The following is a 26,248-nucleotide window of genomic DNA, read 5'->3' as shown; positions in this document are numbered from 1 at the left end:
AAGACGGAGCCGTTTGTTCTTCTGGCGGTCCACGCAACATTCCCTCCTCCCCCTCGCCCCCAGCGCCACAATGCAGGGCATCGATTCCCCTTCCATCAGTTGCTTCTGATCGCTTTACAAGTGGTAATGGTTCATTTAGTTGGGGCCGGGGTGGCAGGAAGGAGTCCCTGTAGATGAGTGTATGCACTGAAGGTGGAAAATGAAATTCTTCTCGTTTGTTGGAAGGGATTTTGTATTTCTGGGATTGTATTTGAGGAGCCCAGGTGGTGTAGTGGTTACAAGCAAGGTCAGCCATTCGAAACCCCCAGGCGCTCCGCAGGAGAAAGTTGAGGCTCTCTACTTCTGGAAAGAGTCACAGGCTGGGAAACTCACAGGGGCAGTTCTACCCTGTGCTATAGGGTCGCCGTCGACTCTGTGGCAGAGAGCTTGGTTGAGTTGGGGATTGTGTATTTCTGGAGGGAAAAGCTGATGTTCAATCAATGCCTGGAAGGCTGTAGGAGTTTCTAATGTGAGCACTCTTAGGAGAGATGAGGGAACGGATTTCCCTTGGCCAAAAGGATGGGCTCAGGCTTCTACCTTGGGGGCCACGCCAGACAGACGGAGCCTTGGGCGGTGGACACCTGATCAGATTGTGCACCCAATCCCTCGAGGTGTTATTCCACAGCTGCCAGGCAAGTTCAAATCTGGTGGGAGCAAGATGTGCCTCCAGTTGTCAGCATCTACACACACACACACACACACACACACACACACACACACACACCAGCAGTTTGCCACCAGGCTTTTGTTTAACCTTTAACCAGTCAGACCAGTCCCCACCCCTCCTCAACTGCCAGGCATCCTCTACCTGCTTCCACCTGGACTCTCTGAGCCTGTGTCCCTGGACTCTAAACACGGGCTGCTCAGGGCCATTATTGTGGCTGTGTGGTCCACCTACACCAGAGATTCCCCAACTGACTTGGCCTCAGTACCACCTGGCAATGAATCAGGATCAAGTGGCAGCGTGTTTCTGCAGCCCACTCCTGGACCGTTCTAGCGCCCCTCAGGTGGCCGGTACCTCCCACCTTGGGGTACCTCCCACACTGACCTAGACAATCAGCTCTAGAGAAGTCAACCTTTCACTGGGCTGTCAGAACGGCAGCAACCCAGGCTGGTCCTGTGACCCCGGGTTGGGGAGACATCAGGGAATGGTGGAGTTGGAACTGGAGCCAAGCAAGGAACCAATCTGCCTCCTCCTTCCCCTCTTGCCCACTGTGCGTCATCTCTGGCTTCCTGTCCACCAGCCTGAATTCTTTCCAAAAGCTGGAAATGAATCGCCCCTTGGCTGGATTTGACACAAGGCTCAAACATCAAACAAAAATAACAACCAACCAACCAAACCAAAAAAGCTTTACGAACCAGACTCGTACCCAGATGTGATTTCAAAATATAGGTATTTATTAAGGATCATTTAGTTTCTGCATAAAAATCACCAATTGTTCCTCATTGGGTTTTTCTTTTTTTAAAAAATAAAAACCATACACACCAAAATTCTTTGGGGGAGTTCCTTGTTCACCTCAACAATGGGAAGAATACAGTTCTTGGTGGTGCTGGCAGCAGTTAAGGCAGCGAGGCGTCTGGGGTCCCTGCAGCCCAGGGAGGTTCATCCTAGCCCCCTCGGGAGAACACCTGGGGCAGGTAAGTTTCCTAGGTGTGGAAGTGGTCACTTGAAGAAATCATGATGCAGAAAAGACACAAGGGCCGTCGCCGTCGACTGGGACCAGTCACGTGTACCTGCCCGATCGCTTTCACATCAATACCCCGGGGTTCACCCAAGGCTGGCTGGCTGGTTTCAGCTTTTTAAAAATAAAAATTAAACAAAACAAAAAAATACGCCTGGCAAACAGACGTCGGCAGGCACAGCAAGAGCACATGCCCCCCTCTGCCCTGTCCTTGTTAAAATCCCGCAGTAGGAACCCTGCATCCTTTCGTATCAGACTCTTCATGGTCCTTAACATCTCCCACGTTTATTCCGACCGAGCCTCCTAAGGATGTCTGCTTGGCTGGGAGGTGGGGTGTGTGACGCCGAGCCGTGCTCCTCGTGGGGGCGGGAGCGGAACAGAGCAGGGGAGAGAAAACAAAACCAAAGATAAAAAACCCTAGGACTCGACTTATTAGAAAGGTTAGCTGCTTCTGACCACACAGGTGTGAAGGCACAAGGGCCAGTCCGGGCTGCTGTGAAGTTCAGAGGCAATTCCGGGGGTGGGGGTGGGGGGCGAGAAATAGGGGGGTAAGGGTCAATGTGTGATTTATTGCTCCAGGAGAAGAGGCCAAAAATGTTCTGTTCTGTTTTGTTTTGTTTTGTCTTGTTTAAAAAGGCAGGGCTCTGCCAGGCCGCCCCGGCTGGCTGGCTGGCTGGCTGGGTTCACAGTGATTCTCGGGTCCGGGCGCGGCCTGCCTACACCTTGTAGTTGAGCTCGGCGTTCATCTTGGTGTACATCTCATAGATGATGTCGATGGTGGCCGTGTAGTTGACCAGGAAGAGGCGGGTCTTCTCCAAGCACTCCTCCTCCGTCACATTCTGCCCCTTGGACAGTGCTTTCAGGAAGTCGGACTTATAGGGGGCCGCGTACAGCGCCGCCTGGGCAGGCAAGAGGGAGCGGGCACAGCGTTAGTGAGGTGGGGGCACTGCCGGGGGCCGGGCTAGCCTGAGGCCTGTGCCGGGCATGGGCCTGTCTGTGCTACTCATGGAGCTCAAAGGCCACCCACCGGCTTTGGGGACAGACGGGCCACTGGCTTGCCATGAGCCGTGAGCATCTCTGAGCCTCAGTTTCTTCATCTGTAACACGGGGGTGCGGATGGTCCCCATTCGATGTTGTGACACTTTGTGAAGCCCACGGGGCCAGGAAGCACTACTGTCCTAGCCTCTCCCCTAGGGAGCCCTGGTTGTGGCACTGTTGGGCAAACAGCAGACCCCAAGGTCAGTGGTTTGAACTCACGCCAATCATTTCTGTCGGAGAAAGACGGGGCTGCCTGCTCCTGTACAGGTTTGTGGTCTTGGAAAACCTACCTAGGTTCCCTACGCCCCCATTTCCAGGGGCTCAGTCTTCTCACTAGCTACCAGCACATCACGGCCAATGTCCTTCCTGTGGGCACCCCCGTGTCAGCAGGGGTCCTTACTTCTTTGAGCCCCCCTCAAGATATCTCTCGGGGTCCCAACCCTGGGTTGTAACCCCACTTGGGAAAAGGTCTCTCTTAGTAATGTTCAGGAGTCCGTGTTCGCTAATCACGTGAGATATAAAAGAGATATAAAAATCACGTGAGAGATAGAAGAGGCGGGTAGGCACAGAAGGCGGCAGATTCGAGCCACAAGCACTCTCTGAAGACCTCCGGGTGACCAGTCCATTCTGAGGATGACCATAGACAAGCCCCTTCCCACAGAGCTGACGGGAGAGAAGGCCTTGTCCAAGAGTCGCAGCCCTGGACCCAAATTCCTGGTCGCCTAAACTGTGAGAAAATAAATCTCTGTTTGTGAAAGGCACCCCCTTGTGGTAGTTTTGGGACAGCAGCACTAGATAATTAAGATACCTGCCCAGTGTGACAACACAGGGGATCCCAGGGGCTGAGGGGACCACCCACCCTCAGTCTGAGGTGGTCCTGGAGTGTCTCAGGATTTGGTGACCCTGAGTGTCTCGGGTTGAGGTGCCCTGGTAGGGATGTACCAGTGATGCCCACTGTGACCATAGCTCTCCGCCCTTGAGCAGTGGTGGGGCCCACGTGGGCTTGCTAAGCTGGGGAGGCCTGCTCACCTGGAAGATCTTCTGCACGATCCAGCCGTGGTACTTCTTGAGCGCCATCTCGTAGGCCTTGGTGGCGTTGACCCGGATGAGGTTGGGGTGGTTCTCGTCCCGCTCCCCATCGCAGATGCTCTTGAGGAAGACCTGGATGAAGCGGAGGCCTCTGTGCAGGAAGACAGCTCGTCAGAACACGGCTGTGCCGGCCTCCCAGCAGGCACTGGGAGGGTAGAGCGAGAGGTCAATCAATGTGCTATAGTAGCGGTTCTCAACCTGTGGGGCGTGCGTGACCCCTTTGGGGGTCGACCAACCCTTTCACAGGAGTCACCCAATTACTAATAGGAGCAAAACGTCAGCGAATGAAGTAACAGCGAAAATCGTTTTATGGTTGGGGGTCACCACAGCATGAGGAACTGTATGAAAGGGTCTCGGCACTAGAAAGGTTGAGGACCACTGTGCTAGGGGAAGGCACCCTGGCTGGGCCAGACCCTGGGAGCTTCCCCACCCCCCACCTCCAAGGCACTCCTGCTCCGAGTCCCCGGGGTCTTTCCTCCAGAAAGCCTTCCCTGACTTCTCTCTCTGTGCCCACCAGTCAGACCCCCACCCGGACTAGGGGTTCCAGAGGAGAGCTGCACCTCAGAGCCCAGGTTTGGAACCCAGCCGGCCCACGTTCACCAGGGCTCCGTCTGCCCTCCAGGCATCCAGCCGTTTAGAACGCCCAGCACCCTCACCCCCCACCTGACCTGAGCCACACCTGTCCTCTATCTCCTTAGAAACCCCCGAAACCTCCCAGCCAGGCCGGGGACTTTCCTCCTTTCAGGAGGAAGCAAATGTGGGCAGCTGCCACGTTGTGAACCACCAGTCGGCCTATCAGCCTGCCTGGATGCCCACCCAGCCTTTGGGGGTTGGGGTGGGGGCTCCACCAAAGAAGTAGGGGCAGGGGCATGGTCTTATTGGGGGAGGGGAGGGGAGGAGCAACCCTGGAGTCCAACCCGGCTCCACAGCCAGCGCCTGAGTGGCTGCGGGACCACGGCATCTGCTGGAGAACTCAGGCCCCGGGAGAGGCCGGTGTGGGACTGCAAGCAGCTGGCGGCCTCCCAGGACCTCAGTGGCCTCTAGGGTCAGATGGAAACGGCTGCTGTGGGGCCAGTGCTGCTGTTTGAGCAGCAGGACCCCAGGAGCTGAGCCACGCGGAGTTCAACCCCCACCTCAGGGTAGGTCCCTTCCCCAGCCCCAGGCCACTTTGTGACAATCTGCTCCTTTTCTGCAGAAGGCCCGCAGAAGGTCACTCCGTGCAGATCCAGTGCACAACCCTGGCAACTGTGCTTGGCTACTGGGCCCCTGCTCCACCCCGTGGCCTGGCACGGGATGTGGCCCCTAGGGGAGGATTACCACATCTAACTCGCCACGTGGGGTGCTTGACCAGGCACGTGAGGAGCAAGCGTAAGGCCCGGAATAGTGCTGAGCCCACACACTTATTAAACGCACACTCTCAGGTCTCAGGGGCTGTAGAATGGGGGGTACACAGGTGTTTGGGTGGTGCCTCGGAGGAAAGGCCTGGCCACCTGCTGCTGTGAGGCTCATGGCCAGGCTCCGTGAAGACCTCTCTGCCTGGGGCCGCAGTGGTAACAGCCACTGGGAAGGCGGCCCAGGGAAGCTTAGGGGGTGGAGGACTGATGGGAATGGGGAGTGGTCACCGCCCAACTCCAGGGGTCTCTGAATGGCACGTGGAGAAGCGGCTGTTCTGCAGTGACGTTCTGCAGGGAGAGACGATTTAAAAACAACAGGGATCAGCCACGGCGACCCCACTCGCCGGGACAGCTGTGTGTGCTGGCCACCAGGAGTCAGAATGCACCCCTGGCCTCCCCATCAGACACGCCCCGGCCCTTGGACACGTGACTTCGGCCTCTAGTGAACACCAGGAGAGCCCATAGCAGTGGGGGCCGAGACACGAGTGCCAGCCCCTTCCGGCCAGAGTGGACAACACTGCAGCCCTCTCCTGATCCCCACAGCCACCAGGACGAGCCATTCACCTTTTCAGCCACATGAGCGCCAGCGTGGCCCCCACCTTGGGCCACTGGGCTCCATACATCTCCTTCTCCACCTCCAGGATGTTCTGCAGGGTCCGGAACTTGGTGGGGTCGGTGTCATATACAGCCTTGATTTTCTGAAACAAGCATGGGGGTGGGGGGGGCTATTTCCTCTTGGAAGCTGCACCTACCCCCACCCCTGCAGGAGGACGCCCCCACCGGGTCCCCTCCTTCCTGTGAGCACCTGGAGCAAGAAGGGCAGTCGGGCATTTACTGAGTGTCCACCCAGAGCCAGGGCGGGGCCCAGCCTAAGCTGCCTGGTTTATGCCGCTGGGAGCGCTGGTGCTGCTCTGCCGCGTGTCCACTTACAGAGGGGGAAACTGAGGCACAGAGAGGGGACGTGACCACGGGCCAGTGCTGTGGGACCCTTTCAATGTCTCTGAACCTCGATCTCCTTGTCTGTGAAAAGGGGGCAGTGGCAGGGCCGGCCTGGCAGGACTGCTGGGGGGAAGAAATCGCACTATGCACGGTGAGCTACATGCCAGGCTAGGCCAGGGGGTGCCAGGGGTCTGAGATGGACATGTGGGTGTGGAATTGCCGTATCATCTAGTGGGAGTGCGTCTGAGAACCCACAGGCACTAGCTCAGGGTCCACCCATAGCTGGAAAGGAGGCCCCAAGCTGGGACCAAACCCGCCCCCCCAACCCTCGGGCTAGGGGCCCTGTACGTACCGTGATGTTACCGCTGATGTCGGCCTTGATGGGGGTGAACACGGGGGAGCCGAGGCAATCTGGGGACAAAGGAAGCGAGACTAAGACTCCCAGCACAGGGGACGTCTGAGGTCTCCAGGGGGCCTGGACATGAGGAGGGGCTGCTGGGCCGGACAAGTTCAGCCACTGCAAGGGCTGAGGAAATGGTTGGGGCAGTTTCTTTGTCGAGAATTTCACCAACCGCAAGTGGTCAGTGTCGACCAGACTGGACAGCACCGCCCAGAGCAGTTTGGAGAGACCCATCCTGCCAAAGAAGGAAGGCAGGTCACTGCTGCCTGACTGGCTGGCCAGGAGGCCCACAAGGCACCTTCTGAGGTGCACAGGGGGTGCTGATTTAGTGAGGGCCTTGGGTAAGGCCCCCCCTTCCTTTGTACGAGCTCACTCACTGCTCTCAAGTCCATACCGACCTATAGTGACCCTGCAGGACAGGGTGACACTGCCCCTGTATTTCCCAGACTGTGACTCTTTATGGGAGTTGAAAGCCCCGTCTTGCTCCCTCGGAATGGCTGGTGGTTTTGAACCTCAGACCATGTGGATCACAGCCCAACTCGTAACCACGCCACCACCAGGATTCTCCAGCAGCTGACAGCCCTGAAGTCCGTGTCTCTGAACCCCTTGGAAGAACTGGGGAGGTGCCCAGCAATGAGAGTCCAGTCACAGAATGAGGGACAGAAGACACAGAGCAAGAAGTAGGGGGCAGCCGGGGGGAACCCTAATCTACTGCTCTGAGATCATCTTTGAGCCTTGAACCCAACTACCCCAGGAAGTCATCGTCCAGCCACAGCACAGCCTCGAGCAGTCAGGGAGACAGGTGGCCTTGGCACTGTGCTCCTGGATAGAACGATGTGCAGTCACTGAGACGAGTGGAGGCTGAGGGGATGGAGTCCAGGGCCTGGGTGGTGGTACAGCACATCTCAGGTGGCAGGAAGGAGCAACACCATGCAAACAAAGTAGCCAACGGTGAGCGGGTGTGTTTCTGTAACCAACTAACTCACGGCCATCCAGTCAAGCCTGACTCACAGCGGTCCTAAGGGGCAGGGGAGGGCCAAACTGCCCCTGTCGGTTTCCAAGGCAGTAGCTCTTTGTGGAAGTAGAAATCCCCTTCTTTCTCCCAAGGAGCTGCTGGTAGTTTTGAACTGCTGACCTTGTAGGTCCACAATGCCACCAGGGCTCCTTATGTTTTGTTTCATGGACTTTATTTTTTTTCTCTCTCTCCGTGTGTGCGGGGCGGGGTGGGGGCGAGCGAAAGTAGATCCTGGTGGAGTCTGGAACCCCGGACTCCATATGAAGTGTACGCAGGCGGCTTCCCACCTCCCCTCCCCCTTTAACACCCCCCCTAGCGGACAGAGGTCACTTGTTGGGGACCAGAGACATCACCAACGACAAGCTCCCTGCAAGGGTTCCGGCACAGAGGGACAGCACCAGGAGCAGCCAGCTCTTTCCTGAGCCTGCCGCAGAGCCCAGGGGACAAAGGTCACTGGGCCAGCAAAATTGGGCACCAGTCCCACTGGAGGGAGACGTCACGGACAGCTGCCCGCTGCCCGGGAAGTCAGGCAGAGGCCCCAGTGTGGGCTAGCAGAGGAACAGTGCAGGCTGAATTCCACCCAAGGTGACCCAGCACACCTGGCTGGCCATCTAGAACATTCCAACTACACTGGGGAAACCTCTGTGGATGCTCTAAATGGAAGATACAGTGGAAAGAAGGTGGGCTGGAGGTGGGGGCACAGGAGAAGAGCGGGATTCAGACAGTAGAGGTTTGAATCTGGCCCAGCTGAGCAATTGCCCTCACCGCTGCATGCCTCAGTTTCTCCAACTGGCCAGTGGGTCGGGCGAGGGGGCTGAAATCCCACACAGGAAGCCAAGTGCCCGGAGCTTGGAGACCACCCAGTGGACCCTGGTGTGAAGTCATTTAAGACTTCCGGTTCCAATGATAGTCTGGCTCCACGGGCCACTGCATGCTCTCAAGAAGGAAGCCCGTAGGCCCCCAGGTCCTTGGCTGTGTGGATCACTTTTGGCCCATGCCTACTGCCACCACTGCCATCCTCCTGCCTAAGCCCCCTGTGGGCCCAAGGCCTCCATGTCATTTCCTGCCTGAGGACCAAGGGGTCTGGCTCTCTCATCATCTCAGCTGCTGAGCCTGGCTCTGTCTGTGGGGCCAGCCCGGCCCAAACAGGGCCTTCCCTAGCATGGCCATGGTTAGAGCATCTCGCAGGTGTTAGCAGGGGCCCATGTGGCCTACTACTCTGCCCAATGGCACTATTTAGACAATCTCCTTACCTACCTCTAACCTGGCATTCCAGGTACTGGCCTTGTTCCACCAGTTAGACATCAAATAAGCATCACATATAATATAAAGGGGCCTCACCTGAATTGTGGGGCTTCCTGGTGCATTTAACGATATCTTGACATGATACCATAGCCTATGAAAGAGCCTTGTTGGCATAGTGGGTTACGAGTTGGGCTGCTGACCTCAAGGTTAGCAGTTCAAAACTACCGGCAGCTCCAAGGGGAAAAAGATCAAGCTTTTACTCCCGTTAAAGAATTACAGTCTTGGAAACCTCCAGGGACCGTTCCACCCTGTCCTTCAGGGTCTGTGAGTGGGCACTGACTTGGGGGGGGCGGGTCGGGGGACATGACGTGTACAAGAGCAGTAGGAAAGTTTGAAACACAGGAAGAGGGACGAAAAGTGACCAGAAGATGCGAAGTGTGCGCACACACTTGCTGGATGAACCGCCACGAGACTTGAGACTTGCTGGGTGCGGGGTTGCGACAACCCTTCCACCTGTTTTCTAAAATGCAACGTGAAGGGGCTTTAAAAAGTATGTGGGAAAACCCCATTCTCTTTTAATTACATTTTTCTAGAACGTTCTGATCCAAACCCAAACCACTGCACCGATTTGACTGCGACTCATCGCGAAGACCCTATGAAGAGAAGAGTAGAATTCGCCTCTCTGGATTTCCGAGGCTGTGAGTCTTTATGGGAAGCAGGCAGCCTCCTCTGTTTCCCTTGGAGTGGCTGGCTGGTGGTTTTGAACTGCTGACCTTGGGGTTAGCAGGGCAAATGTGTAACCTACGATGCCACCAGGGCTGCTGGAACTTTCTGAAGCAATCCCCACCCCCATCTGTGAAGCGTGATAAAACCAGGCATGCCTGTTGACAGAATCGCCCAGCAAACAAAATCCAATCCCACTGCCATCTCAGGAGCCCTGTGTTAGAGAGCAGAGCTGCCCCCACAGAGCAGTGGTTCTCAACCTGTGGGTCGCGAACCCCTGGGAGGTCAAAAGACCCTTTCACAGGGGTCGCCCGATTCATACAAGTCGCAAAATGACAGTGATGAAGTAGCAAGGGAAATAAAGGTATGGTTGGGGGACACCACATGAGGAACTGGATGAAAGGGTCGCGGCGTGAGGAAGGTGGAGAACCACTGGCCTAGAGTGCTCTGGGCCTCCGTCTCTATGAGAGCAGATGGCCAGGCAGCGGAGTCCGTAGTCACCAGCACAGACCAGGGGTCTTGGTAGCATCCCGGGGGCTATGAATTCCGACCCTCCTGTGCTGTGACCGGAGGTCACAGGGGGCCTGGCAAAGGGCCAATGGCTCCTTGGCCCCAGCTGGGGGCACGTGCTCATCCTTCAAGTTCTTTAATAACGTCCAGGGGGTGAGCGGGGAAGACAAGCCGGCAGGCTGACAGATGGGCCAGAGAACGGGGTGACTTTCCAAACTGCCCCTCCCGTGGGGGGGACCGATAAGCACTAGACATACAAGCGGTGCATCGCTTTTCCCACGGCTGGGGCCCCTCTGTCCCCGATCGCTCTGCTATGGAGATGTCGCCTGTGCCTTGCGGGCGGCGGGAGAAAGGCTTTTTTGTGCCAGCCTGCCCCCAACGGTGCACAGTGTAGTCACGTGGCCTCGGTGGCCGGTCGGAGCGGGGCTCCACTGCAGCTGGCATTGTCCGTGGGGCCGGCAGAGGGGTCAGAGTTGCTGCTCCAGCCACCACCACCCCATGGAGGAGCGTGGCTGCACGCACTCCGGGCTGGGTGCAGGGCCCAGAGGAGGACACCTGAGTGGGCACCTGCGCGTCCACACAGGCGTGCATGTCACAGCTGGTCCCTTGGGAGGATCTGGAGGTGGGGCTGCCTGTGCTGAGTTGGGATGTGGTGGCGGCACTCTTTGTAGCGGGACAGTCCTGGGTTCAAATCTGCTGCTCACCGCCGGGGACTGACTCCGGGCAGGACTTGTCTGCTCTGGGCTCAGGTGCCGCACTTTCTACAGCCCAGAGGGGTCGTGCAAGTGGAGGGGAGGGGCTGACACCGGTCCATATTTCCCACCAGAGGCCGTGCACTTGGGTTTGGCCCTCAGATGCCAGGCCCAGGGAAGCTCGGTGACTGGCTCGAGATTGCACCTTGAGAGCTGGGACCGGAGACGCAATCCCGGGGTCCCGGGGATCCGTGTTGGACTGCTAACCACGAAGTCAGCGGTTCAAAACCACCAGCTCCTCCGCAGGACAAAGAGAAGGCTTGCTCCTCCAGGGAAGGGGGTACAGTCTCAGAAACCCACAGGGGCAGCTCTACCCCGTCTTACGGGGAGGGTCGTAATGCCACGGCAATGAGAAGGTGGTTTGTACTGCACCTGGTCCTTTATTTGTTGTTTCTGGAATGTTCCCCGTCTGTCTGTGTGAACGGGACAGGAAGACCAGAAATGATGGTAATCTGTGGGCACCTTTCTGCTAGTTTAAACTCAAGTCCACCCCAGCCCCGGGCAGAACTCCGCACCTCTTCAGCAAGTTGTTCAGCCTTCCCGCTCCTGCGGAATGCAGTCGGGCCCCAATATCGCCTTTCCTGTCCGGCCAGTTCTGTGGTTGCCCCAGACGTGCTCCCTCCCTTTCTCCACTGGCTGACATATACTGTGGCCCCAACAAGCGGGCTCTTCTTTATATTTTGTTTATTTTAAAACTCTTTCTCAGGGGTTCTTTCGGCTCTTGTAGCAATCCGTCATCAATTGTATCGAGCACATCTGCACACATGTTGCCGCCATCCTTTCCTAGACATTGATTTTCTATTGAGCCCTTGGTGTCAGCTCCTCTTCGCCTCTCCCCCCACCCCCAACCCACGTGGCCCCTTAATAGATTATAAATTATTGTTATTTTCCATGTTCTTCTTTAAAGTGCCACCCAGAACCTGCTTGTGTGGATTAAAATCCTTTCCGGTTTTCCTGTTGGGGTCCTCTCCATGTGGGCAGAGTGGACAGACAGACTTTCTGGAACATTCTAGAAGAAAAGGAGGTGGCGAGGACCTGGAGAGGTTTGTGGCTAGTCCATCATCCCCCCTCCCCCCTGCCCAGAGGCAGGAGCTGGGTCTTAAGAAAATACACTAGGTCCAAGAGGTGGCTCTCCCCGGCTCTGTCTAGGTGGCTGGAGGAATACAGGGCTCTGCCCCATGGTATACTGTCCTTTTCCACGAGGTCGGAGGTCAAGCCGGGCCTTGGTCTGCGCCTGCACACTCCTCCATCTCCTCAGAGGCCTGTGGACCAGTGACTGAGGAGGCAACCCGCACAGCAAACAGCCCTCTAATACACCCCCTCCTGAATCTAGGTTCTTTCCTGAGGAGTTAGACTGAAATTGAAAATGCACTAGCTGCCACGTGGTCCTTGAACTTGAGAGAAGCAACTTGGCTGGGCACCAATTCTAAATACAGTAAACGAACAGATAAGCGTGCAAACAAACTCACGGCCGGTGAGTCCGATCCAACTCCGTGCGGCCCTCTAGGACGGAGCAGGAAACCTTTACAGGAGCAGACAGCCTCGTCTTTCTCCCGAGGAGCAGCTGGTGGTCTCGAACGCCTGACCTTATAGTTAGCAGCCCAGCATGTAACCCATGATGCCCCCAGGGCTCCCGGAGCAAAAGCACAGCACATCCCTCAGAGCCCTCCAGGTCAGAGGAGCATCTCAGAGCGCAGGTGCCACTGCCGACAGCAGGCCAGATGGCCAAGGCAACAGTTCAGTAAGAGTTCTCATTCAGGAACAAAAGACACTCAACTCCTCTCGGGAGAAACACGGCTTCACCGCTGTCAGCCTGAGTGATTCAGGGCAGAATATCCAACCCAACCCATCAACGGGGGTTTCCAGAAAGGAAGAACAGGATTACAACATTCTTGCAAAACAGGTTCTGTTTCAAATCCAGGAGTTTTCCCTTTTTTTCATCGCTCGGTAACAGCTCGGTTGTTAAGAACATGGATGGATTAATTTTACAGGTCCTGGGTTACAGGGTCATAATGAGAGGCACTCAAATTACAGCAGCGGAAGATGCCTCATTTATTAATTTACGAGGGGAAGGCAGCAGGGAGAGAGGGCTCGGTTCACACCGATGCTGGTGTTTGAAGAGCCCAGAGCCCTGAGACTGCCCACCTTCCCCAGATGCCCGCCCCGCTGCATGTCACCACATGATGAGGGAGGGAAGGAGGGAGGAGAATGTCTATAAAACCAATCAAGGCGGGCTTGGCACCCCACCCCCACCTCCCATCAACATCTCTGTCTCCGGACATAATTTGGGAAGGGGGTTAAAAAACGTAAACAAAAACAGCCTTCTTTGGAAAATCCAACCTTGAATTGGGAATACCATTTGGAAAATGCATTCTCTCACTTCACTCTGTGTCCTGGGAGAAGTCTGATTGCCTCTCTGAATTCCCTTCTTTGGAAAATGAGGCTAATTATGGACACCCCCCCCCACCCGCATCCCCCACTGCTTCTCAGGATGCTGTGCGACCTACGGAAGGTTGTACCCACATAGGGACCAGCACGGTTTCTGGCACACAGTAAGAGCTCCCTAACACGAAAAGGATTGTTATCTGTGCCATCGTAAATGTTATTCTTATGTCTGGGGGATGGGGGGGGGGGCGGGAAACGACTTCAAAAAGTCCATGGGGAAACTTCAGTATCTTCCCATTCTGTTTTTCCATAACCTTTTTGAACCCCTCCCAGATCTTGTTATAACACACCATGTATACACTGGTGCCCACTGTCTGTGCTCGACTCAAAGGGGGCCATTAGAACCCAGCAGTGCCACAAAAGAAAGGCCTGGCAAACTACTTCCAAAAAGATTCACCACCACCACCACCCGAACCCCTGCCTTCGAGAGGATTCCAACTCAGAGTGACCCCACAGGGCCGAGCAGAAGTACCGCTGTGGGTCACCTCGTTTACGGGAGCAGGTTGGCATGTTTCTCCCCTGAGGAGTGGCCAGGGGGTCCCAACTGCTGACAGTGTGGCCGTGGGGTCAGCAGCAGAGCGCCTCACCCCCAGGGCTCCTCCCACTGACATGAGAGTCAAGAGCACCCCAGGGAGCTGTTCCACTCGGGGAAACATGGGTCATCGTCACACGTTGGGATTCATCTGGTGTCACGTGATCGCTTCTAACAGGTAGACCTTTCCTTTGAGAGGAAATCCAGAGAAGCAGGAAGCCAACGGTTAAGAAATTCAAAGGAGAAAGGGGGGAAGAACAGACACGACTGTCTGTCTGACGGATTTGGTTCAGAGTTAGAAGTCCCTTGCCATGAAACAACAGCTTGAGAAGCACTATGGTGGCTGCTAACTGGGGTTGAACTGGCCCCGGGATCTGACCCCACGCACAAGAAAGGGGCCGGGACCACTGCTGTGTGTCCTGCGGGTGCCCGGTGGTTGAGGAACAGTATGATAGGGAAGGGCTCTCGGATGGGAGGCAGGAGGTGGCCTGGGGCACGTCAAGCAGAGAGCGAATCATCTCTGAGCAAGAAGAAAGAAGCGCTGAGGATGTCGTGCTTAACACGGTGGGCTGCTAACTGCAAGGTTGACAGATCAAATCCACCAGTGACTCTGCGGGAGAAAGGTGAGGCTTTGGGCTCCAGTAAAAATTGACAGCCTCAGAAACCCACAGGGGCGGTTCTACCCTGTCCTGTAGGGTCACAGTGTATCCACATAGGCTTGTTGCCAGTGTGGGGGAGCAAAGGGGAGGGATTGAGATGCTCTAGTAACTTCTGAGCTCAGAGTTTGGATACAGTTAACACTCCACAAGGAAATGCCGCCTTGTCACAAAGTAACACTGTCCGGCTTAACATCTCCCCAGGCCATTTTACATGGGAAACAATGAATCAAACCATCAGCACGCAGTATTTGCACTGGGATAAATTAAACAAAAGAAGTGCAGAGCTGTGCCTTCTAGGACCATTCTATGGGGCCAGACAGAGCAAGCCCACAGGAAGACGCCAGCGTTTGGGAGGCCTCTTTCCTAGCTCACGACCAGACCTCGTTCAAAGTCTGCTCGGCCATTTTTTGGCTGTGGGACTGTCTTGTCCCTCCACTTCTCTGCCTTGGTTTCCTCTTCTGTGAAATGGGGCATGAGCTCGCTCGGCACAGTAGAAAGAGAGAATGCAGGCAGGACCCTGGGTAAGCATTCGACTGCTGACGAACAGAGAGGTTGGTGGGTGGCCCCGCGGAGAGGCACCTCCCCAGAAAGGCCTGGCAGTCTGCTGCTTCCAGAGGGTGACCATCTGGAAAATCTCAAGGTGCAGTCCTACTCTTGTTATCCGCATAGGAATTTTTTTAAATATTAAAAAATTACTAGACAGTGAGCCGGAAAAGGACAGCCAAGTCACAACCCAACATATATATATATAGAGAGAGAGACTGTGAGCTTGGAAAGGAGAGATATGACAGGCCCTGAGGTGTAAGGAACTCACTGACCAGGTCAGTATCAGTAGCCCCTGGCACCGATGTTCACAAGGACTCACGGGTAAACGGGATTTACAAGCAGAACAAGACCACTGGGCAGCAGTCTCTCCTGGAGGCGGTCAACATACATATTGTCCTGCTGTGTCCGGGGTCAGAGGATGTTAGCAGCTTGCCATCTCAGAAGGCTCACAGCTAGAGGTAAAAAAACCAACGCTGGCTAATCCCTGTACTTGGTAACTAAATTCTGCAGACCAAGAGGCATAGTAGCAGCACTCCCTCACCCAACGCCCCCAGCTTGAGCTAACTGTGATGGGGTCCTCCTGGTGACGGCTACTTCCCAGGGCTTCTCAGGCAGCGTCCCTCGCTGGAGGAAGTACCACCACCCATGGGTCCCAGAAGCAATGGACTTGCTGACAAGGCACTTAGCTCCCCAACGGGAAGGTGATCTTCCTTGCAGGACGCTGACCCAGCATCTACCCAGATCCGGATCCGTAAAATAAGACTTTTATTTCAGGTCTGCCTGTGGGACTCTTTCCCTTTGGGGGCTTAGTGGCCCCCCTCCTGTGTGAGGCACCCCAATTGACAGCCTGTGTGGAGAGGGAACAAAGGGAGTTTATGTTTGAACCTGTGTCCCCTAATACATTTCTGATTGACTGCGGAGAGTAGAATCCTAGCATTGCAAAGACCATGCAGTGTTTCTGTGGGGTTTGTGGGATTCGCTTGAAACACCTCTGCGCACCTGGGGCCCCCATGAGTTAGAATCAAGTCCATGGTCAGTAGCCAGAAAGAGCTCACCTCCGGGGATTGGTTAACTGAATCCACAGATGCTTATGAAGCACCTGTTCTGTGTCCGATACCACCTTGAGCGTATCCCATCTGGATTTAGAAAGCATCTCAACAACAGAATCAGCACCCGGAAAACAGGCACCGTGAGGAATCCGAAATTCCGGAGTACTTGCTTGGGAGCATGTGTTACCTGAACGTGGACCTGGACCTGGACCCGGACCTGCACCCGGACCTGGACCTGGACCTAGACCTGGACCAAGGGGTGGTCATTCCCACAAAACCGTGTGGTTTAAGATCAGGAAAGGCAAAGAAGGGTGGCTTCCTCCCACCACACTTAGCCAATCTGAGCAAAGAAGCGGAACAGCTGGGTGATATGAAGAGGAACTCGGCACCAGGAATTGGAGGAAGACTCATTAACAGTGCGCTAATGAATATGCAGATGACACATCGTTGCTGCGGAGGATCAAAGACTACAGCCTTCAGTAAAAAGCAACAGCGTGCTAAGCGGAGAGGGGACTGAAGTCAAGGATTCCCCTTTTCTGGGACCCACCATCACTGCCCACGAAGACAGCCGTCAAGGAATCTAACGGCGTGTTCACCTCGGCCAAGTCTGCCGCCAACGTGATCACAAGCCAGGCTGTCACTGGGAAGACTTAAAAGGGGGCCCGATGCAAATCTTCCCAATTTCCAAATACACAAGGGAGACCACAGAATTGATAGCCTTGGCTTATGGCGTGTGGTGGACATTGAGCATGCCGGAAGAATTACAGACAGGATGCTCCTTAGGAACGAGGATGGAGAGACACTGTCTCATTTACCTCGAGCATGTCATCAGGAGGGCCAGTCTCTGAGAAGGGCATCCTGGTTGGTGACGTGGGAGGAGCAGGGCACAATGAGCGAGAACGACACGCCGGCTGAACCGTGTAAGGGGCAGGGTGCTCTGTTCGGTGGTACACGGGGTGCTTTGAGTCAGAGCCTAGCAACAAGCAGCCTGTGCCATGCGTGGACTTCGTGGCTGCAGCAATGGGCTGAAGCGTAGGAACAATTGTGAGGATGGCGCAGGGCAGGGCAGGGTTCTGCGCTGTTAGACATGGAGCCGCCAGGAGTCGGAACAGACCCAGCCACCAGCTCAGTTTCCAGGACCCCGGAAGCAGAAGAATCCGACAGTACCCAGCTTCCGGAAGCAGAAGAACCTGACAGTACCCAGCTTCGAAAGGGATCATATCAGAAGGTGCTGAATGGGAGAAAAATGTGGGACAGACAAAATTCCAAAACATAAGGAAGTCCAAGCTTACTGGTTGAATAGACACTGGGAGACTCCCCGAACGCTGGCCCTTCATAACCTACAGACCTAGAAATGAACTCACCCTCCACCCCACAGCCTCCAATGTCCCCCTCAGGTGGCTCGATTTTCAGCCAAACAATAGGCAGGTCTGTAAGGTGAACAGGACAGTAGAGAAGTCCCCACTCCTTAGAGCAGTGGTTCTCAACCTTCCTAATGCCGCGACCCCTTCATGCAGTTCCTCATGATGTGGTGACCACCCCCCAACCATAACATTATTTTCGTTGCTACTTCATCACTGTCATTTTGCTACTGTGATGAATCAGGCGACTCCTGTGAAAGGGTCGGTCGACCCCCAAAGGGGTCCCGACCCACAGGTTGAGAACTGCTCGCTGCCTTAGTACAAGCAACCATTTGAGATGGGAAGTCGGTCTTATTTGCCGGACATTCCCCGGGATGAAGTTGGGAATGAGATCAGGAACCACCAGGAGGAAGTGGAACAGAGTGGTCACACTGAGGGGATGGCAATCAGGGACGAGAAACACCGGAAGCATCTAATCTGTTGAATGGAACGCCTCCATCCAAGCCCTATCAGAAAGTTCAAGGGCCAGCCGGAGAGGCACGGGTCGGTCTACCCCTGTCACCGGTGGGGGCACTCACAGCAGCGAACAAACACACCAGCTCAGCCTCTCGGGGAAAGTAAGACAACCTGAGGCTGAGGACTGGCACAAGGGGGCCTTTCAAAAAGGGGTGGTGCGCTCTATTTAACAGAGGCCTTTGTCCATGCAGTCTTCTATCATGGGCTGGGTATCTATATTCTGCTGAGTCTCAGGAGGGCCGGGCCCCTGGCCCATGGTGGGCTCTGAGTTCCTGAGCCGCAAGGGGAGCAGAGAACAGCCTAGGGCTAGGGACAGGGCAAGCACTGGAGCAGAGCCTGGCTCCTTCCTATCTTTCCGGCAGCAATGCTGGCCTGGCCATTGGCCGTGGCCCCTGACCTCAGGGCCGGACTGCTAGCTGCAGTCGCAGGATCTGATTGCTATCACCAGGGCCACTGGCCTTCACCCTGCAAAGCCGGGCACTGTGGCCTTCCGCAAGCCAGCCAGCTGGGCCCAATTCCTGGCACTGTGTCCCAAAGACCCTGAGTGGCTTCTTGCTGCCTGATGCCTGTGTCTCCGGGGCTGCGGGGCAGGAGGGCGGATCTCGAGCCTGCGTGCTGAGCAGCCCAGTGGAGTTCCTCTTCTCTGCGACCCTAGGGCCGCCAAGAGCCAGAACTGAGTGATTCCATGGCAGTTGGGTTGGTACCTCTGAGAGGTGACAGCAGGTGCAGGCACATCGAACACTGAAGACTGGAGATGTAGTCGGTAGCGAAAGCAACAAACTGGCTGTCACCAAGGCGACACTGTCTCACAGTGACCCCAAGGGACAGGGTAGAACGGCCCTGTGGGACTCTTAGGCTGTCACTCTTTATAGGGGTAGAGCGTGTGGTCCTTCTGGTGGTTTCGAACTGCTGACCTTCTGGTTAGCAGCCCAACGACGCCACCAGGGCTCGGTACACAATAGCCTTAAAAACAGCCAGCTGCCTTGGGGACATGCTCCTGAGAAGATGGGGAGTTGCATACTCACACGTCACCACCCCCACCCCCCGCCCCACTGAGGCACGTAGCTGGGGCTGAACCTGATCGTTAAGCCTGGGGTGTCCCAATTACAGGAAGGACTGACCTGTTTGCTGCGGGAGGATCCCTACCAGAGGCTTCCAACACCACCATTAGAGTCGGTCTCATTTGCATTCAAATAAGCAGGCATTCCGCAGGCAGATCCGGTCTGCGTCCCAGTCTTACACAAGCAGTGCCAGTCCCTTCACTGGGGCAGGGGTGTGGGGGGCTTTTCCACAAGAGGAGCCCACTGCACGTGGGGTCCAGAAGCCTGAGTTCTACTGTCACTTACTCTAGGGCCCCTGAGCAAGTCACCGAGCTTCTCTGGCCTTTGATTGGTAAACAAATGATTATCCATGCTCCCCGTCTGCCATGGGGGAGCCTGGCACGTGTCACACACGGAAGCCAGTCCCCTGGGCTCACCCTAGGCAGGACCTTTTAAGAAAGGTCCTAGTGGACGATGTGTTAGGATGCCAACCTTGAAGTCAGAGGTTCAGAGCTACGACCCACTCCATAGGAGAAAGAGGAGGCTTTCTGCTCCCCGGAAGGTTTACTGTCTTGGAAACCCACAGGGGCACTTCTACTTGGTCCTACGGGGTCGCTATGAGTCAGAAGCAAAAGAACCCTGGTGGCGGAGTGGGTGACTCGTTGAGCTGCCAACCGCAAGGTCAGCGGTTTGAGCCCCACCAGCCACTCTGGGGGAGAACGATGTGACTTTCTGCTCCCATACATAGTGAGAGCCTCAGAAACCCACAGTGGTGATCGAACAATGGCAGCGAGTTTGGCTGCTGCTGCTTTTTTTCCCCCCCTAAGTTTGCCAAGCCCAGTCTGATGGGCACCCAGCATCGCCCAGCCTCCAGGGAGCACCAGTACCCGTCCTGCACAGGGAGCAATGCGGCTAGGCTAGATGACATCGAAACTCCCCCACCCCACCCCCCGCAGTTGGCGAGGCCGGAGCAGCATCCCTGACCTGAAAAACATGACAGCGCATGCCTCACAGAAGTCAGGGGTGCAAACCGATCAGTCAGAGATAAGATCTGGTTACTGGGTCAAGGTAGAGAAGCCAGGTGGACCCAAGGCTGGCCTCTGGGTGGCCGTAAGTAAAACCTGTCAAACTCAAAAGCTTCCAGCTGGAGACAGGAAGAGTGGGGTACCCTCTCTAACTAAACCGGCAAACAGGAGGAGGATGGCCTACAGCCCACACCCTGCAGAAAGACTCCCCCACGCCCACCCCCACGCCCCACCAGTTCTTCACCAGCGAAGGTTTGGCAGAGGTACCACTCTGATCTGGGCAAGGCTGTGGTCCTTTCAAAATGGGTCACTCCCATAGAGTCAACGTCCACTCAGCGCGGCCCTTGTGAGCTTCTGAGACTGTAACTCTTTATGAAAGTACAAAGCCCTGTCTTGCTCCCTCGGAGAGGCTGGTGGTTTTGAACTACTGACCTTGCAGTTAGCAGCACAACATATAACCACTACACCACCTGGGCTCCTTTGGCATTGGCTCAGTTGAAAAGGAAACGCAATGCCAGAGCCCACCAGCAGGAGGTGCTGCTTAATCAGAGGGACAAACAACAGGCAAGAGTCCATTCTAACCTGGCGACCCTGTGGGACAGAATAGAGCTGGCCCCGTGGGGTTTATGAGACTTTATAAATCTTTTTTTTTAATCATTTTATTGGGAGCTCTTACAGATAGCACAACATGCCATAGTTCAATCCTATCAAGCAGTGCTACCACAATCAGTTGAGACTTTGTATATCTTTACAGGTCAGACAGCCTCATCTTTCCCCTGCTGAGCGGCTGGTGGGTTCGACCCACTGACCTTGTGGTAAGTAGCTCAATGTGCAACCCACTACGCCACCAGGGCTCCCCAACCAGAGGATGGCCACACTCAAACCATGGAATGCCAGGTACCTATAAAAAATGACCACACGCATGGAAAGACACCCACATGCTATGCTGTCGGGTGCAAAAATCAGGGGGTTCGTTTTCCATAAACTTCCCCCCTCCATAAAATTTTTTAAATCTGGAAAGAAGTAATCTAAAACGCCAGATTCTCTCTGAACACACCTAATGTCAAAAAGCTATGAGAAAATTGGGCTGTGGGCTAATCTGCACTGAGCACTCTGCCCTGACTACTGGAACCCTAGTGGCACTGCCGTGTAAGCACTCAACTGCTAACCGTGAGGTTGGAGGTTCAAACCCACCAGGGGCCCTCAGGGAGAAAGAGGAGGCTGTCCGCTCCGGTAAAAAAATCACAGGCCCAGAAACCCACAAGAGCAGGCCTGCTCTGCCCTGTATTACAGGGTCGCTATGAGTTGGAATCAACTCGACAGCAGTGGGTTAGGTTTGGGCACTGAATACAGATTAAGCACCTCCTAAAAGCCGGCAGATCTTCAGAAACCCGTGAGAGCTGATGCTCCAGGGAGCTCCTTGGTTGGTCAGGTGTCCTGATTTTTTACCAGGGTGCGGTCTTACTACTTTTCTATTGTTCGTAGAAAGTGGAAAATATTCACCTGTTCCTGCTCTGACAAGTCTCCGCCGGACGCATTCCGGCTGCGACAGGCGTCTTTTCATTACATGCTTCTTGAAAAGGCACCGCTTTTCGCTTGCCTTTCAGGGCAAAAGGCAGCACTGACCAAAGAACTAAGTTCAGAGCGTTGGGAAAACAGGAGGGATGGCAACAGGGACACAGGGAGTTGGAAGTGGGGGAAGCGGGCGGCGCGGCCTTGAGGGGAATTCAGGCAATGGGTGAGTTGAGTCAACAAGCGTATGAAGGGCGGGGTGAGGGGGGCGGAGGATTGCGAAACTATGACCTGCCCCGTGACCCTTCACTCTCAAATTCAGAATGCGATTAAAAAACAGAAGCACGGCTTTGCCTGCCCTGAGAGTTTCTTTAATCCACAGGCCTAAAGGATGCCTGGAGTCGTCTTCAAACTAGACAATAGCTGGGCATAACTGGGTAAGGAAGGTTGGCTTTGAGCTTGAGCGTGGTGCACGTCCGGAATCCGACGCTTTTGATTGGACACCCAGCTGACAACAGATCAGAGGGGAAGCTTAGCGGGTGGAGAGTTCATGTGACTGGAGGGGACCCATTCGTACAAGGAGGCCTAGCCAGGCTGGCTGCACGGCTCAAAGAATGGAGTCAGTAGCCCGGAGTGCGTGTGCAGAAAATGCTGAGTTGATGTGTTTGTTCTCAACAACAAAAGGAGAAAAAAAAATACGATTCAAATTCTTGCCTGCTTTGCAGGGTATGAAATGCAGGGTGGGTGGGTCTATAGAGGTAGGAACTGAATTAATGGTTTCATGGGGGTGGGGGGAAGGGGGAAAGGGCAATGGGGAGTTGGTAGCTATGGATACAAGGAAGGACAAAAATGTTTTGGGACCGACTGTGGTGATAATCGGGCAATTCTTTATGATATGATCTATCAGAGTGATAAGTGAATTATATGTCAATAAAACGATTATAAAAATACAATTAAAGAGGAAAATGTATAAATTATCAGGGGTTCATGATGAGGGGGTATGGGGGATGAAAATGAGCTGATACCAAGGACTCAAGTAGAAAGCAAATGTTTGGAAAATGATGATGGCAACATAGGTACCAATGTGCTTGACACAATGGATGGATGGACTGTGGTAAGAGCTGTACGAGCCCCTAATAAAATGATTTCACTTTTAATGCAACTAAAGAAACAAAACATGGAAACAGAAAGCTGTCGAGTTTTTGCCACACTCATATCTTACAGCCCTGCTGGCGAACTGGTTAGGTCTTGGGCCGCTAACCACAGGTCCAGGAGTTAGAAACCACAGGAAAAAAGATGAACCTTTCTACTCTTGTAAAGAGTTAGTGTCTTGGAAACCCACCGGGGCAGTTCTACCCTGTCCTTTGGGGTCAGCATGACTCCATGGCTTTTTTGGTCTATCTTCCAGCAGTGGATTGCACACAAAGGGAAACCAAGTCCCTCGGTGATGCACATGGTATTGGAGGCTACTAATTCAAGGATCCCCAGTGGCCTGGTGTGATCAGCACTGGACTGCTAACTGCAAGGTTGGCCGTTCAAACCCACCAGCCATTTCACAGTAAAAAGAGGAATCTCCCCGTGCCCATAGATTTACAATCTCAGAAACCCTAGAGAGGCTTGCTCTGAGTCAGAATTGACTCGATGGTTGTAGGTTCGTACTAGGTTGGTGGGTTGAACCTCCTTGGCAGTGCTGCAGAAGAAAGGCCTGGTGATTTGCTCCCAAGAAAGAACAGCCAACAAAAATCCTCGAGAGCAGTTCTATGCTGTAACATGTGGGGTTGATGCAACATCAACTCCACAGCAATGGCTGTGGTCTGTCACCTTGGGGTGGTGACACCTAGCATCTAACAGGCAGAGGCCAAGGCTGCCAGCCAACATCCTACAGTGCACGGGAAAGTCCAGAATGGCACGGTCTCACACGGCAACAGCATCGGCACGAATCTGGAGGGAAGTGTCACTGCCAGGGCAGCTCCACTCAAGAGAGCATCACCTGTCCAGGGCACCCAGCTGACCTCTCACTCTCACCATGTGGGCCAAGCCCCTGATTACAGCTGACAGGGTCCCCACCCCACCCCTCACCCCCACCTCCTGATTCCACTCCGAACCCTCACAAGACCCTCCCATTTTGGAAGTCCAGATGCTGGCTTTTGTTCAGAGCGCTGGGACTTGCCCTCTGGGGTGAAGGGCTCTGAGCCCACGCTCAGAGCTAACCCTTCGTGGGCCAGGCCCCTGAGGCTTCTGAATACACAGCACTTCTGTTAGCAGATGTGCCAGCCCACGGCATGGGGACTGTCGCCAAGACAAGGGTCCTTTGAGACCAGGGGAAGTGGGGGGGCAGGGGAGATGCACTGCAGAGCTGGCACCGGATCGCAGCTGATTTCAGCGGCCGCCTCCCCCCTCCCTAGAAAACCAGTCTGAAAACTGCATCTCCCGGAGGAGCCCCAAGTGCAGAAGTGACCGCTCCCTTGTGAGTGGAAAGCAGCAGGAAGGGACCACAGGGCTTAGCCTGGGGTTTCCCCACCTGGGTCCAAATCACTCTTTGTGGTGGGAGCCGGCCTGTGCATCTTAGGATCCTGGCCCCTACCCGTGAGATGGAGATATCAATAGTGATGACCACAAATGTCTCTAGGCACAGCCAAATGTCCCCTGGGAGCACAGTCAATCCGAGCACAGGGCCTCAGAACCACCAGCTTGCAAAGCTTCTCCAGGGCAGGCTGGCTCTGACCTGCAAGTATCCAAAGAACCAACAGAAAACAGAACCTACAACTTGGCTGCACAAATCGACCGCTCCTCAATGCTAACGCTGTCAAGCTCCCGAGCCCCCACTTAGGAAGTAGTTCAGGATTACCACAACACTGTTTGATGGACACCAAGAAACTCGGCACCTTCGCCAAGCATTGGCCGGACATCTGCCGTGTGCCAGACACTGCTCTAGGTGCTAAGGACCGGGCAGTGGACCTAACTGAGACCAGGCTTCCTGCTCGGGTGGCCTACTGGGGTCTGAGAATCATAGGGACCAGAAAGCCTCACGCACTGAAACGTTGGTTAATCAACCATCTGCTCTCGGTGGGAACCAAAACTGAATCCAGAAACTTACATCAGCACCATTTACCTCTTAGCAGAGATACACACACACACACACACACACACACACAATCTCTTTTATTCCCCGTGACCAGCCTAGGAGGCCAGCATGCCCATTTCACTGATGGGAACACTGAGGCCGAAGAGGTGACAGTGACGAATTGAGGGAACCACTGCCCACAAGTCCTGATCACACATCAGAGGGAAACCGCCAAATCTCTTCTGTAGACACCTGCCTTAAGGCTCAGCCAGTTTGTGGGCGGCAAAGGGGACTGGTATCTTCCCAAAGGGCCACCCAGGAGCCAGCAGGGCGGGGCACTGAGTGAGCCCCATTGGAGAGAAGAAAGCCATGGCTCAGGTTTCACCCTTTACCCAGGGCCCACAAGGCAAAGGGCAAGGGCGGGTGACCAGTCTGCAGTGTCTCAATTTCCATCAAGGGCTTAAGTTGGACAAGGGAGGGGAGGATGGAGGGTCCACGGGACCCAGGGTTCCAGAACTTTCTTCAGCATGACAAATTCGGCACAAGTGCCCAAACATTGCCCTGGGTCGACCCACAAAGCAGCTCCCTGGTCTTGAACCTATCCCCAAAGGAGGGAGACCTCTGGGCAGCCGCTCCTCTCAAACACACTGCCATCCAGTCGATGCCAACTCATAGTGTCCCTGGAGGACAGGGTAGAACTGCCCCTGTGGGTTTCCAAGACTGGAGCTTTTTATGGGAGCAGAAAATAGACAGAAACTCATCTGTCTCCCTTGGAGGGGCTTGTGGTTCTAAACTGCTGACCTGGCAGTTAGCAGTCCTACACCGAACACCGTGCCATCAAGAGGCTACCAAGTCCGCATCTCATGGGGTAGCTATGAGTCAGAATCGACTAGATAGCAGGGAGTTTCATTTGGGGAGAGCTTTGCGACTCCAACTTTGATCTAGCCTTCCCCGTGGAGGCTTCGGAGGGGGAAGGGGGGGGGCATGGGGCTCTGGGATCCTGAATAAAAGGATTCTAAGTTTCTGAGGTTCCATTGGGGACAGATGGGAGGATGTGGAACACTGGAGAATAACACGGGGGTGGAGGATAGGGGATACCTGGGGAAAGATGGAGAACGGGGCCATCTAAGGACTAGAGGGTGTCTGGGGAGGGGAAGGTTTGGGGGTGTCTGCAGACATGCAGCATTTGGGGGGCTCGGGGTTGTCTGGAGAAGAGAGGAAGGACCTACAGCCTAGGGAGACAGCGTTTGGGGGGGGGTGATCCACAGAGTGGGAATACGGGATGGCTGGAGGGACGCCCAGAGAAACAGGATTGGGGTGAGCAGGGGAGGGAGCAGAATTCGGGAGAGCGTTCTAGGGCAACAGGTCCCCGGGACGCCCCCCTGGGACAAGGCTGTAGGCCGGCAGTCCTTTCCCTGACTTCCCATCCCCACCCCCACCCAACTCACCAAAGAAGGGCGGCAGGTGGGACACGGCCTCGAGGAAGGGCCCGGTCTCGATCTGCTTGTCCGCAGGCAGCGGCTTCAGGAGGTGCTCGGCCAGCAGCGCCATTTCGGGGTCGAGGCCAGCAGTGATGCCCCAGCCGGCGCCGCGGACGTCCACAGCGCCCCCCCGGCCGTCCGCCGCCGCCGCCGCCGCAGGCTCCGGGGCCGCCAGCGTCTCCACTTCCGTGC

General features: G+C 55.2%; 1 protein-coding gene and 1 non-coding gene across 2 annotated transcripts; one reads left to right on the top strand and one right to left on the bottom strand.

Annotated features, from left to right (window-relative positions):
• Positions 1 to 1,416: 1,416 nt before the first annotated feature.
• Positions 1,417 to 26,248, bottom strand: GLTP (glycolipid transfer protein). Its single transcript, XM_075534242.1, has 5 exons — positions 26,024 to 26,248; positions 6,534 to 6,592; positions 5,807 to 5,940; positions 3,789 to 3,939; positions 1,417 to 2,620 (listed from the first exon to the last, which is right to left on the bottom strand). The coding sequence occupies exons 1-5, from the start codon at positions 26,124 to 26,126 to the stop codon at positions 2,438 to 2,440; spliced, it is 630 nt and encodes a 209-aa protein (XP_075390357.1). The 5' UTR covers positions 26,127 to 26,248; the 3' UTR covers positions 1,417 to 2,437.
• LOC142430030 (small nucleolar RNA SNORA73 family) lies at positions 11,935 to 12,132 on the top strand. The gene has a single exon (XR_012780519.1). It is a non-coding gene; the product is annotated as a small nucleolar RNA SNORA73 family (small nucleolar RNA).

Source organism: Tenrec ecaudatus, chromosome 16 (genome assembly GCF_050624435.1).
Source record: "Tenrec ecaudatus isolate mTenEca1 chromosome 16, mTenEca1.hap1, whole genome shotgun sequence".
In the NCBI taxonomy this organism is placed as follows: Eukaryota; Metazoa; Chordata; class Mammalia; order Afrosoricida; family Tenrecidae; genus Tenrec; species Tenrec ecaudatus.
Note: the sequence above shows the minus strand (reverse complement) of the source record. Positions and strands in the feature narration are given on the sequence as shown.

Excerpts from the sequence above, each read along its gene's own strand:
- GLTP (XM_075534242.1), bottom strand. The coding sequence starts at position 26,126 with ATGGCGCTGCTGGCCGAGCACCTCCTGAAGCCGCTGCCTGCGGACAAG. Across the intron at positions 6,593-26,023 it reads CCACCTGCCGCCCTTCTTTG|ATTGCCTCGGCTCCCCCGTG; the intron begins GTGAGTTGGGTG and ends CTTTGTCCCCAG. Across the intron at positions 5,941-6,533 it reads ACATCAGCGGTAACATCACG|AAAATCAAGGCTGTATATGA; the intron begins GTACGTACAGGG and ends TGCTTGTTTCAG.